General features: G+C 49.8%; 1 protein-coding gene across 3 annotated transcripts in view; it reads left to right on the forward strand.

The window, feature by feature from the left end:
* The first annotated feature begins 1,752 nt into the window (after positions 1-1,752).
* NFIC (nuclear factor I C) overlaps positions 1,753-13,395 on the forward strand; it is a 147,608-nt gene continuing 135,965 nt past the window's right edge. For 2 of the 3 annotated variants that reach the window (XM_063290752.1, XM_063290755.1), the window contains exon 1: positions 8,427-8,646. In XM_063290752.1, the coding sequence (XP_063146822.1) occupies positions 8,617-8,646 (30 nt within the window). In that variant the 5' untranslated portion in view covers positions 8,427-8,616. Of the gene's footprint in view, positions 2,557-8,426; positions 8,647-13,395 lie in introns of those variants that run through there. The other variant, XM_063290753.1, reaches the window with a different exon arrangement.

Genomic DNA, 13,395 nt, shown 5'->3' on the forward strand with positions numbered 1-13,395 from the left:
GCTGGGAATTCTGGGACATGAAGTGCGCACATATTAAAGTTGCTGAGATTGAGAAACACTGACTTAGAGGATTGTGCAGCCCAGATCTGTGAACATTACATGTGATCCCAGCATGTGATCCCTCTGCTTTCTCAATTATATATTGCAATATTCGTCTTTGGCCCTTAAAACAGCATAGCAATTATTTGAAGGGATGGGTGGATTGAAACATAAATGTCTGGTCGCTGCTGAACTTTGGTAGATCCATCCTCCTGACTACATACCCTCATATTTAGCTTAGCATCTAAACCACACTTTTCTTGTAACTCCTTACCATAACACAATGGGCAAACCAGTAATATTATCCCCCACAATGGAGACATTATTTTCCTGTTCCCTGCCAACACACACTGTTATCTCCATTCCACATTTCTAAAGCCCTGTGCATGAAATTGTCCACCATAATTTACTTGTTCAAAGAAGAGGAGAATAGAAACAGAGGTATGTTTTCATAGGATCTCAAATGAATCTCACAACATTAGTACCAGTTCAGAGGTTGGGGGGTGTCAAATTATGAGTGAGGCTTTGTGCTGTAAACGTGTTCTTGCACTACCACTAAAACCAGAGTTCACACTAACACACACACACATGCACAGTGTGGAGAACAGAGATTTTTCAGACAACCCAGGACAGAGTTAAGAGTCCATACAGGTAGTCCTTGCTTAACGACCACAATTGAGACCAGAATTTCAGTTGCTAAGCGAAGCACTCATTAAGCGAATCCAACTCGATTTTATGACCTTTTTTGTGGCGGCTGTTAAGCAAATCACCACAGGTGTTAAGTAAACCAAGTGGTTGTTAAGCAAACCACGTGGTTCCCCATTGATTTTGCTTGCCAGAGGCCGGCAGGGAAGGTAAAAAATGGCGACCATGTGACCACGGGATGCTGCAACAGTCATAAATGCGAACCGGTTGCCAAGCACCCAAATTGTGATCATGTGACCACAGGGACACTGCGATGGTTCTAAGTGTGAGGATCAGTCGTAAGTTGGTTTTTTCAGCACCGTCTTAGGTCCCAACCATCACTAAATGAACGGTTGTTAAGTGAGGACTACCAGTACTATGTACAGCAGAACAGTTAGAAGAATTAAGACATGATGACCTTAAACAGTATAGGAGCTCCACCCTTGAGACAATAATTTCACTTATTTCAAAATGTGGGGAGACACCCTTGCTGCCTGTCTGGCTTATTCTGCTGAATGAGATCCAGTGCATTCCGCCCCCGCCCCCCCCCCCCGAGGCCGCTGATTGCTCCCACAACTGTGCTCTCATCCGGTCCCGCGGGGTCGTCTCCTGCAGTGGCATAGCTCAGGGGGCTGGCTGCCTCACCGCCACAGCACCCTCTACCCGCTAATGCGATTCTTGAAACAAAATGCAATTTCAGTCGAATGGAAAGAGCTGCTGCACAGAGTTTTCCAATTGGAAGATGTTATCTTCCTCTCTCTCTCTCCCCTCCCCACCCCTTTTATCATAAGGCCTGGGTACCATCCCCGGTTTGGATCTTCTCGGGGAGAGGCATCCTTTCTGCCCCCTACAAACCCCATCCTTGGACCACCTTCGCGAGCTGACACGAGGAGGCCGGGAAGGTTCGCTAGACCACTTGGCTCCCCCCTCGCATCCTAGCGCTGCCCGACGCCTTCTAATCTCCCCCCACCGTTAAGGGGGAGGAGAAAGGGGCAGAGACTAGCGACTTGGGGAGGGCGGGGAGGAAGAGAGCGGGAGAGGTCGGTCATGGGTGCCGCGGGAGCCTTGCTAGCCCGGAGGGGGAGGGGGGAGATGTGAGGGTGTCCTCCCCCCCAGTATTTTCTTTGCAAAGGGGAAAAGAGATTGTGGCGCTTTCCCTCTGCTGCTGATCAAACCCTCAACACCTCTGTTTTGATAAGCCGCTTGATTTCCTCTCTCCACCCGGCAGCGAAAGAAGAGATTTTTATTTTTGCCATTTTCCTCTCCCTCCCCCGTGAGGGTGGGGCGTCCCAGGAAAAGTGAGGTGTCTCTCTCTGTCTCTCTCTCTTCTCCCTCTCTCACTCTCCCCCCATCACTACTCTTCTGCCCCGTTTCACCAGCTTCCACCTCCTCCTCATTAAGACCTCTGAATGTGCGTTTCTCTAGAGTTACAAGCATCCACCAGCCCTCTCCAGCCCGGGAAGAATTTAATCCTCGAAGTGAGCCACCAACTAACCCCAACTGAAGATAAAGAGGGTGGGGGCTCCACAAAAAGGACATCATCACCCCCCTCCTTAGCCCCCTTAACATCGGGGGACGGCGCCAGCTGGGACCAAACACGAGCCTGCCTCCCCTTAAGATGCTAATCCCGTTGATGAAAGCGCCCGAGAGATGATCAAACGCTGAAAGGACGGAAGATTGCACTGTTTTGACCCCCTTCGACTTCCATAAATACATTTTTTAAAAAAAACTTGGTGGGACCTTAAAAAAAGCGCCCACTCTTCCTTGCCCCCAGCTTCGCTTCCGTTGGCATCAATCCGCTCCTCCGCCCTGACCAATTTCGTTTGGGTGATGGTAAGTTTCGTCTCACTTTCCAATCTTTGTGTTTGGTTGGCGGGGGCCCAGAGAAGTTTATGGTCTTTCTTGGAGGGTGAGGGTGGGGGCGGGGGAAGAAAGTCCGCGGCAGGTGGATCGGGGCAGAGAAAGCGGAGGCGGGAGGGGAGCTCAGCCGGGAGCAAAATAAGAGGAAAAAACTGAGATCCGACGGGGGGGGGGAGTGTACCGCCCGTATGGTGAGGAGGGGGGAGATGGGTTCTGATATAAGTGGGCAACCCCCCCTGCAAGAGTGCGCCGATGATTCGAAGAGGTGCACTTCTTAGCCATTGTGCCTCGTCCAGCGGAAGACCCCTGTCTCTCCCCGCCCCCCCCCGCCCCGGTTGCCGCAAAGTGCTGCTAGTGTCAGAGTTTAATGCGGGGGAGGCGGGGGGGCGAGAGAGAGCGGAGCCGGAGACCCAAGGCGATCTGCGTCTGCGGAGTGTCTGGGTAGCTCTCCTCTCCCTGGTGCGCTTTTACGCAGGGAATTGGGGAGGGGGGAAATGCGTAAGATCTGTGAAGGAGGCGGGCGGCGAGGGGCGAAAGTATGGCACACGCTCGCTCGCTCCCTCTCGGCAGCAGCCAGCTTAGCCAAGGCTCGAGGTAGCGGAAAATGGCCGCTCTGGCGAGAGGGGCGGAGGAGGAGGGCGGGCGAGCGAGCCAGCGAGCCGAGCTGAACTTGAAAATGACGCCCAGCGGGGAGGGAGACCCACCGCGGCTGTGCAACGCCAAGGCTGCTCCGGCGGCCGCCTTTCCCTCCGGCCTCTCTTGCGCCAGAAGAGCCGCCCCCCGGCCGTCCCCTCCCCGCCCAGTTCAGGAAAGGCCGAGCAGGAACTCCCTCTCCCGCGCGGCTCCCCCGCCGCGCCCCGCCCCGCCGTGCCCCAGCCCTCTGCGCGTCAAAATTCGCTGTCTCGCGGGCGAAGCGAGCTGGGCCCTGCGGCAGGAGAAGGCAGGCCGCCTCGTCAGCAGAAGCTGCGAGGTGCTGCTGCGGAGCACCAGCTGGACAAGAGCGGGGAGGCAGCGCGCAGTCTGCCGGCGCACACACGCCGCCTCGGCTGCAGCTTTTGCGGCAGCGGCCACCCACCCCAGTTCCTGCTCTTCGACCCTGTCCTTCTCCCCACCCCAGCAAAATTCGGTTATATGTTCATCCACAGACGTGCAGATACGTTGGGGAGGCTGCCCTTGCATCCCTGTCTGTGGGGGGGCGGTGTCGTATTGTGCGCGCTGCGCGTCCCGTGGCCGTCCTTCCTCAGCGGCAGCCTTTCGCCCGAAGCCTCCACGCGGGGCAAGCGGCGCCTCGCAGCCGAGGCCGACTTCTGCTGCGTCAAAGCATGTAGGACGGCGCTTCCTTGTCCGGATCTCCTGCGCTCCCTCTTGTCGACGAATTGCGACCCCCGGGCTGTGTGTGTGTTTCTTTTCTCCCCCCCCCCCAAAAAAAGAGGGCCCAGAGGTCAATCTTAAACGTAGTGGGGAAACTTAAAAGTAAAGTCAGTGGCACTTTCTCCCGGGTAAAGGTGTTCGGGATTGCACATTGGAAGGGCTAAAGATGATGGCGGGGGGGGGGGGGGGAGGAAGAGGGCGGTAAATTGACGGATTTGAGTAAGAAGAGCTAATGTCATTCTTCCTCTAAGTGACGATCGCCGTCCTTTCTCGGCCGAGATTGATCCCAGTTACCCGCGTAGAGCTTCCTCTCTGCCTTGGAGAAAGCGGGGGGAGTCAACCCGAAGTACAGTCGCTGGGATTTACACCCAAGTAAATATGGCCAGGTCCGGGATTGGCCCGTCTCCTTTTGCGCGAGGAATCTTCGTCTAGGGATTCTTACGAGGAGAGAATCTGGCTCCAGAGAAGTGAGGAGATACGCTGTCGGGGTTCGTCGGAACATCCCGACACGTTCATTCAAGGAAGACGTGCTGCACTCTTGGGCCACCAGTTCGCGCGTTGGGATGCGTCCCGGGTCCTCCGCGAGGCCTCGCTTGGCCTTATTTAAACCAGAGGTTGACTGCTTTTGTTCCACACACCCCCTCCTTTCCGACGCGTCAGGGGCTGTACAACAATTTCCCTCCGACTTTGCCGGGCGCCTCGAACGGCGCTTCTTTCCGGTAACCCTAAGTCAAACCGAGCGAAAATTCCTGCGGGGGGGGGGTGGAGTCGGAACTTCTGGGTTTTTTTAATCCAGAGAGTGAAATGGGCTTTTCCGGGGGGGGGGGCTGGCAGGGTGAGACTAAAAACCTCAAGGGCGCCCCACGAAGAAAAAGAGACGGGTGCACTAAATTGAGGCAAGTCAGGACCCCATTTAAGGCGCTGCAGAGATTGTGGTCATCGTGACCAGTAATTTAGAGCATCATCCAAGCGTGGCTGTGCCGATAGATCAATAGGGAATTCGAGAAAGAAGCTTGCTGGGGACCATAAAGGACACATTCTGCGAAGGGTGAATTGGCTTCAGGAGTTCGGCCTGCCTCGGACAACCACTTCGGTCCGGGTTCGGACTTCGGGTTGCAAATGTGGACTCTCGCTTTAGCTACGGAGCCCTGCATATTAGCGACTGCGGTTCCAGCGAAGGTTCTTGAGGTCTCTTAAAAGCCGGCGGGTATCCTGAGACAAAAGCGCTTCTGGCCCACTTGGAAGATTAGGTGGTAGAAAGAACGTCTGGAAGCGCCAACTCTCCCCAGACTCTTTTCTGCATGCAGGATGTCCCTTTGGGATTCTTTTTCGTTATGTGGGAGTATCCACACCTTACCCCTGCAGTCTGTCGATAGAAACCAAGAGCTAGGCAACCCTTGGGATCTTAGGCCGAAGGAAAATCCTTATTCTCGAATAATTTCGAATTCGTTCCTTGATCTTTGTTCTGCCCCATCCCATTTTGGTAGGTGGGGAGCAGATCCTTTCTACATTGTGTGCGCGTGTGAATGAGAGAGGGCCCATTTTAAAAAGCCACCCATTTTCTCTGTGGTAGTCTTGGGTGCACTGTCATTTATTTTTGAACTTATTTATTACACTCAGTCGTGGCTAGTCCTGTTCCAAGAAGGTAAAATTTCTTTATGATTGCTCCCCCCCCAGTCCCTTTTCATTTAAATCCTCCTAGATGCTACAGAATAAGTCCACGTGCGATTTGCGCACACATTTTCCGTGTTAAAGAGCTGGTCCTGCCTCAAACGTAAATCCCATTTGCTTCCAGTGGCCTTAATTCCAGATTAAAGTGCCTCGTGGGACTCCGTAGATCTTGTGTGTGACTTGCCTTGCCTAAGTGCGCGTTGACGGCGGGTGATCTATTCCCCGCCCCGGCAACTCGCTAGTCCTCATGGTGACCCCGTTTTAAAATGTTCCTATTCGGGGCAGGGGGAATCTCCAACGGCCCAGAGATGAGGAAGGTTGAGGGCCGGCCGCGTCTATACCAGGGCTTCTTAAATATTTAGATCTTCACTAAGTTTGAGCAGGTTTGCGCTGAAGCGCTTGCCTAACCGTGGTAGAGGGCTTGCGTCTTTTGACGCGTAGCTGGCAGCTTTGCAAGTGAAGCATTTTTTCTCCCTCCCCCCCCCCGCCGCCCCTCTTCCAAAGGTGTCCTTATTTCCCCAGCTTCTTTTAATTCTCTTCTCTATCTCGACCTCACCTTTGCGGAGTGAAGAGACTGCTGGTGCGCAGAAAGAGAGACAGGAGGCTGAACTTGGGGACGCTTGGCATTTTCTTCGGCTGGCTGCCGCGTAAACGCAGCGTCGCCCCCAGGCCGTTGAACGTCGGAAGAGAGGCCTACCCCTCAAGGGTGGCTAACCCTCTTCTTCCTCCCTTTGCAGTGGGGGAGGGCGGAATACCTGGAGGAAAAGAGGATTTGTGGGGGGGAAATATGGCCTCTCTCCATTCCACTGCCTGGTGCTACAGCCTGGCCGGGTTATGGAATAGGAGGGGGTGAAACCTCATTAACTAGGAAAAAGAATTAAGAGGAATATTAGGTGGGGGGGCTAGATTTTCAGGGCTAAGAATTCCAGCGTCTGGAGATCTAGTTTAAGATTGCTTCTCCAAACTCTGTCTTGAAGCCTTGGCAGCGGAAACGTGTTAGTTCCAAGAAAGGAAGTTGGGGAGTCCTGGAGAAGGAAAACGTGTTGGCTTTGTTTTTATTTTAATACTACCCCACACGCACACTCACTCTTGTCCACCTAGAGTTGCTGAGTAGGTAATTGATTCAACTTGCTCTTTTTTTAAACCTGTTTTCCTAAATTCCATAAATATTGCACACTGTGTGTACTGTGTGCTGAGTATTTCCACCGAATTCATGGTGACTGGTGAATAAAGTTGCTTACGATTGTGCTCGGCTGGAAGAAATTTACAATGCTCTCCCAAATATCCTTAGCCTTCTTAATATATATATGTCCAGAGAGGCAGCACCTTATGATTATTCTGAAGACGATTTTTTAATTGATTTCCCCGGATCAGGCAGACGGAGGTAGAGAGCTGCTGTAATTTCCTTGGTGAGAGTTGAGTGGAGGCAAACCAGGGCTTGAAGTTTTTCACTCCTCTACCCTGAGGTCGGTGGATGACAATGACATGTGAGGATGGCATTCCTATGTCCCTTTTTAAAAACTATATATGTTTGAGGATAGGAGATAAAAAGTTAAGGATAGCGGTTATTGCAATAATAATAATAAAACGGGAAAAGAGTTTGTAAATTAGAGCCTTGCATTGCCTGCCTGCCTTTCAGAAAAACCCTTGATGTATTGGAAAGTCTTACGCTGTTGATGTCTTGTATTTTTGTATGCGCTTCTCCTACGTTAGAGGAGGTGGTGTGCCCCCCCCGTAGACAAAAAGAGAGAACTTGAATTGTTTTCAAGGGGGTGGGGGAATTGAATCCGACCTCAGATCGGTTTTTGCTGTCCTTTTGCCTTTCCTTTCACTTTTCCTCTACTCCTTTCTTTCTGTCTCTGGACAGGCTGCTTCTAAAATTTCACTTTCTTCCCCCTAAAATCTCAGTTTTTTTACTTTTTCAAGGACTTTAGTTAGTTTTCCTCCAAATTCTCATCTCCTCGATACTGTACATGCTTACTGGGAAGTAAGACCCAAGAACTCTGCCCTCGAGGAAACAAGGACAGCCTTGGCTGTCTGCGTATGTGCTGAAGGATCCCAACCTCCCTACCTTTATCCTTCCTCCCACTTTAGAGTCATGCTGTTTTATTTCAAAGTTCCTTTTAGGCCTTTGATTCCCCCCCCCCCCGCAGCTTTTTAGGAACTTTTAAAAGCGAGACTTAGTTTGCCCTACGTTTTCAAACTTGTTAAGGGCTATTTCAAGCCACTTTAAAAGGAGTTTGGGGAGCGAGTCTCAATCCTTTTTCTTCCCCCAGATATTAGTTGAATAGTCATAATAAAAAACGGAGAATCTTATGTCCCTTCCTGATCGGACGGATGTTTTCGGAAGAGGGTGGATTCAGCGTTTCCTTTTCCCGGGAGGTTGACGGAGCAATCCGCTTTTATTCCATTTGTTTATGCCTCCCCACCCCCAGTTTGAAGGTTGCAATAATATCCACGCGCTTCTTCGGGAGTAAGTCTCCTCCAACTCAGTGGGACACCTACCGGGTTACACTTCCACGGCTTCGGGTCATTCGCTGCCTGCACCACCACCCCGCACCGAATAAAAAAATAATCTTTTTTTATTATTTATCTCAGTCTCTATACAGATGCCTGCGCGTGATTCTTCCGGCGGCTTGATGCGATTCGCGCCCCTAATAGATTTATTTTTAAAGCCGCCCCCCCCCCCCATGCTCTTTTAAATCCGCTCCTCTTGAACGCTCCCCCCTCTGGTCCCACCCTTCGCTCCCTCCCTCCCTCCCCCGCCGTCTCCTCCCTTCCCTCCCCCCCCGCACCGATCCATCGCCAGGGAAAGAGAGAGTGAGAGAGGGAGGGAGGCCGGAGTCAAGAAAACTGTTCCAGCCGCCGCCGAAATGACTCAGTAACTTTTGCGCTTGGATCTGCTTTTTCAAACCTCCCCCCATCGTCACCACCACCCTCTTCCTCCTCCTCCTCCTCCACCTCCACGGTTTGTTCCGCTAAAGCTTGGAGATGTATTCTTCACCCCTCTGCCTCGCCCAGGTAATTAAAGCTTTCTCACCCCCCCAACATTCTCCTTCGCACCCCCCCCCGCGCTGCCGCGCTTAGCATTACTATTCGCTTTCTACTCCGCTTCCCTGTTTTCTCCCTGCAGTTTTTTTTTCACCCACATGCATGCGTGGTCGCGAGGATCCTCGGTGTATGTATCCGTTTCTCCTTCCCCCCCCCCACACGCCAGCAATTAAAAAAAAACCACCCGTAGTTCTGCCAATTGCAGAAAGTGTGTGCGTGCATAGCTGGGGGGGTGGGGAGGAAGGACAGAGCTGGCGTTGTGCTCTGCAGCCCTCCGCTGGAGCCTGCTCTAGTCGTCAGATCCTTTCCTTTTTCCGGCAGGTCGTTTTAATCCTTGCTAATTACTTTCTGTTCTTCTCTTGCAAGCCTCCCCGCTTTTACTCTGAAACAGTTATTTTTTTCTGTGGCGCTCGCGCGCGCGGGTCGCTGCCCGCCGAATATGGTTGGGGCATAGCGGTTGGCTGGACCCAGGACCTAGATGGGGAGAGCTGCGTTAGGGCTCAGGGTGGTCTTTGATGAACATGAGGTGGGGCGGGGGGGGGGAGAACTCCCGAGATCCCTTGCCGACAACTTGGAGGAAGGTTGGAAGGAATGGTGTTTGGCTAGGTGGCTCCTTCTGGCCAGGTGCACGTGGGAATCCCCCAGTGGGTCTGTCAGCGGTTGGTACTTCGGAAGAGACAGATGGTGAAACAGGAACTAGCGGATTTGTTTTTCTCTCAACCCCTTTTCTGCATCCCAAGTTTAGTTAGGATTGCAGAGAGATTTAGGAGGTGTGAGGGAGTGATGGTTTTTTGTGAAAATTCAGTGTAAAAACAAAGAGTGTCAGTCGCTGTCTGCAGAACCAGTGTGTTTAGCCAGTGCTAGAGAAGGCAGGTGGCACGGATGTGTTCCCAGTCTCTTGGGGTTTGAACTGAAGAATATATCTAGTGGGTTTACATCATAGGCCCCATTGGTACCACCCAGCATTAAAGAAAGTGAAGACACATGTGTAGGAAACAGAATGTGTGTGCCTGCACGAGAAAAGGTGTGTAAGAATGTGTGCAGTTGGCTGTGGAGGGCAGCTGCCAGAGTGAGAATGTTCCTTGGAGCTGTTGCGCATATGGGTCTCTCTTGCATGCTCTTTCAGTGTGTGTGCAAAAATGTCGGAATGCATGTGTGAAAGATGGTGCTAGTGTGCAGCCAGATGGGAGTGAACAGTGTGTGCCCTGCTGTTTGTTCCAGCCCAAGTAAGTGTGTGTGTGTGTGTGTGTAGTTATTTGCTACAACTGTGCTGCTCCTTCATGCCTTAAAATATTCACACCTCATGCTGGGTATATTTTATCAGAAAGTTGTCAGGAGGGTTTGCTAAACTACGAATCCAGAGCGTTCCTTGCTTGCGGAAAATTCAGGCACATGTATTTTGTGAAATGCACATTAATGTACTGTTGCTTCGATGTTATCCTTTGGCTTTTCAACTAAGGGCAAACAAAATGTATTAACGCTTGAGGGACGTAGATAAGCCATGCGTGCCTCCACAGATCTGTCTGCTTGCATGGGAAGCTGTAGAGAGTAAGCTGATTGGGTTAGCAAGGACATGGCCTGGAACACACCTTCCCTCATTGGCCTTTGTGTTGCTGGTGGTTTGGGAACTGCAGTTTCCATGTGCACAGTTTGGACACCAGGTTACTCTGCCTTGGTGCGGCGTTGTAATTTCTTCCATAGTTCTGTGTGGGTTTTTTTCCCTTTTCCCTGTTGCAAGTTTTGGAGCAGGCGTGTCTGGTGTTGTCGTGGGTCAAATATTTGAGCAGGCGCATTTTGACTTGGCATAGCCTCGCTCTGGACTTTCTATAGTTATGTCCCCTGGAGCGTGGCAGGCTGTTCTTTCTCTCCCTCTTATCAATTCTTGATATTTTATTTAATTATTGAACACCAAGACTCTCTCCTGGTCCCAGTGTAACTCCTTCCTTACCGCAAATGGAAAGTGCATTCTGTAGAATTTCTCCCTAAAATATAGGAATCTCAGCTTGTAGCTTCTTAGTGCCAAGCAGGACCAAGACTGGAAGTGGGAAGCAAATGGAGCTGATTGCAATTGCAATTTTATTTTCTTATTTCACTGGGAAAGAATGCATTTAGAGCATTCTTTCCCAGTGAAATAAGGATAGGGGCCTTCTCAAACTCTTGGCATAACACCGATCACATCCAGCTTGGGTGGCTGGTACTCGGTGGCAGGGAAGCAAAATGATTCGGCTAAACTCAATGAATACTTGGTCCAGTTTCAAAGCTCAGCTGAAATGTAAAACTTCTGAATTCTAAACTGTTCCTTTTTATGATTACTTTCCACAATAGCGCTGGGGAGGCACTGTGATTTTCTGAATGAATATGGAAAGGCCTTTGTTAAAATAACAATGTATTTCCTTAAAGGCAGCCCTTAGTTGAGAAAGTGCCTGAACTGGAATACAAATGATATTACTGTAGGCACAAACGTGAGACAGGTTTATTTTATTTATAATTTATTTTAAATTGGGACCGTAAGGCAGGGGTGTATACAAGGTATGCTTAAAAAAAAAAGGCCAAGATGGCAATCAGAACCCCTCAACACACACAAAAAAGGCAGAGCTTTGATTTTCACCCTGGTGGCCACCATTTTGACTTTTTAAACTTCTGCCTGAGGAAACCTTTTCTGTAAGGCCAATATTTTGAATAAGAAAGCAAGAAAAAGGTGAAGTAATCTCCCAGGATCCAATACAAGCGCTACAGTGTTTCACCCAGCCCAAAACTCTGCTTATCCCGCCATGTGATACAGGTGCCCTTGTGCCAAAAAGACCCATTTTATAAAAAGTCCCTTACCTTCAGCTAAGGAAGGTGGTTGCTGTAACTCGGAGGAGTTTATTCAGCTCCCATTAGAAAATGTGTAGTTGACCCTTCATCCCACAAAAAAAAAAAAATCCTGATAAAGAGAAAGGACAGAAGTTGGAGGGGGCTGCAGAAACACATCTGCATGAGCTCATACATTTGACTTAGTCCTTTGCATCTCAGAGGTGTGGTCTGCTGAGACCCAGAATGTGGTCTCCTGAGGTCATGTAGCACTTGGTCTAGACGAGTGAATTATGCTTTTACCTGGAATTCAAGCAAGGTGGTATCCAGACTGCTGCCTGATCGTATTATTCCCCACAAAAGCCACCATCCTAGCTAGGCTACGCTAACAAAGAAGGACTGGCCCATAGGGGGCTTCCAGTATGGGGAGGGGCCTAGATTCTGGGTCTCCCCAGTGATAAGGGCATGCCTATTTCTTTCCCTCCACAAACCATTTCAGAATTCTAATTCCAAATATCTGTGGTCACAGTAGACGAGAGATTGGAAAAAGAGGAAGAGGTTTGTTCTGCTAGCAAAAGTCATGTTTTCTCAAGTAATCCTTCCCTGCCTCCCCACCCCAACCTGCCCCATATTCACTTTCATTTGAACACAGTTAAAACACACACACACACGGGAGCCAAGAGCCTGGGAAATGTTTTAAGAGATTGAAATATGATGAGCCAGCAGTTTGGCTTGTGGTGACTTCGTATGTAGCTGTACATTATGCCCATTTCGCAGGTTAGGGAAACAGCCCAAGAACACATGGCTTGCTCCAGGCCAGGTGATGACTCAATGAGACAAATGGTGTTGATTCCCTGCATATTGTATCATGCTGCTTCTTGACCTGGTGCATAATTAAGTACCCCTCCTTTTCCCAAAATCAGTCTTCTAAAATATTTGTAGATCCATAAACAAGATTGATGCCTTATTGCTCAATGCAATAATTTCCAGGAAGCTACTTCCAGGAGGCTTAAATGTGGCTCCTCTGAGCCCTTAAATGGTTTCCCCTCCACCCATGTTCTTCCTTACAGTCTGCAGTATGCTCAGGGAGGCCTCTGAACATAAGCAGAGTCCCTTAACTCTAGCAAGGAATCAGTATTTTAACTAGGGGACACAGAGGAGAGGCTTGGAGAGGATTTCCTTTGTAAGAAAGTCACCTTGGAGTGAAAAGCTAAGCAGCGGATGCTCCCTTAATTATATCTTCATCTCCTTTCAAGATCAACCACAGCCCTCCCTTTCTGGGAAATAGGTTGGGTTCAGAGATGGGACATGGCTGAGGCTTCACGGGTTATTGACCTGGGTCTCCCCAGTTGCACGCCACACTTTACTGGCACTAGCTGCTTTGTGGTTGTGTGACAAGCTCAGCGCTTTCTCCCCCAAAGGGAGGCATCACACACACTCCTTTCCAGTGTGTGTGTGCTCTGTTCTTCTCCTGAGCTTCGCATCCACCTTGATCAGCATCAGCCTAATAAGCAAATTCAGCTCTGTTTGTACCAAGGCTGCTTCTGGCCCTTATTTTCAAAACTCTCACATGGAAAGAATACATTTAAAGCCTGTCTTTGAATAACGTCCATCATCTGATTAGCGAAAGTCCATGCCAATTAATCATGAGAGAGTTAAGCTGTTGATCTGATGAATTAAATGAAGGTATACTTAATGGGAAAACAATACTTCGGATTTTATACATGTATCACTTTAGAAAAAGTATTCCTACATTTTCTTTCTACACCGGAGACACTACCTCTTCTGAAATAAGGTGTCCTTTTCGCTTTTTTTTAGAGCGAAAAGACATGCTTTTTAAAGATACTGCCTTCTTTCCCTCTGCAGGTAGAAAAACAGATATTTACGCTAAAAATATGCCCTTTACACTTCATTCAAGATATATTT

This window comes from Candoia aspera, chromosome 1 (assembly GCF_035149785.1).
Source record: "Candoia aspera isolate rCanAsp1 chromosome 1, rCanAsp1.hap2, whole genome shotgun sequence".
NCBI classification, from domain to species: Eukaryota; Metazoa; Chordata; class Lepidosauria; order Squamata; family Boidae; genus Candoia; species Candoia aspera.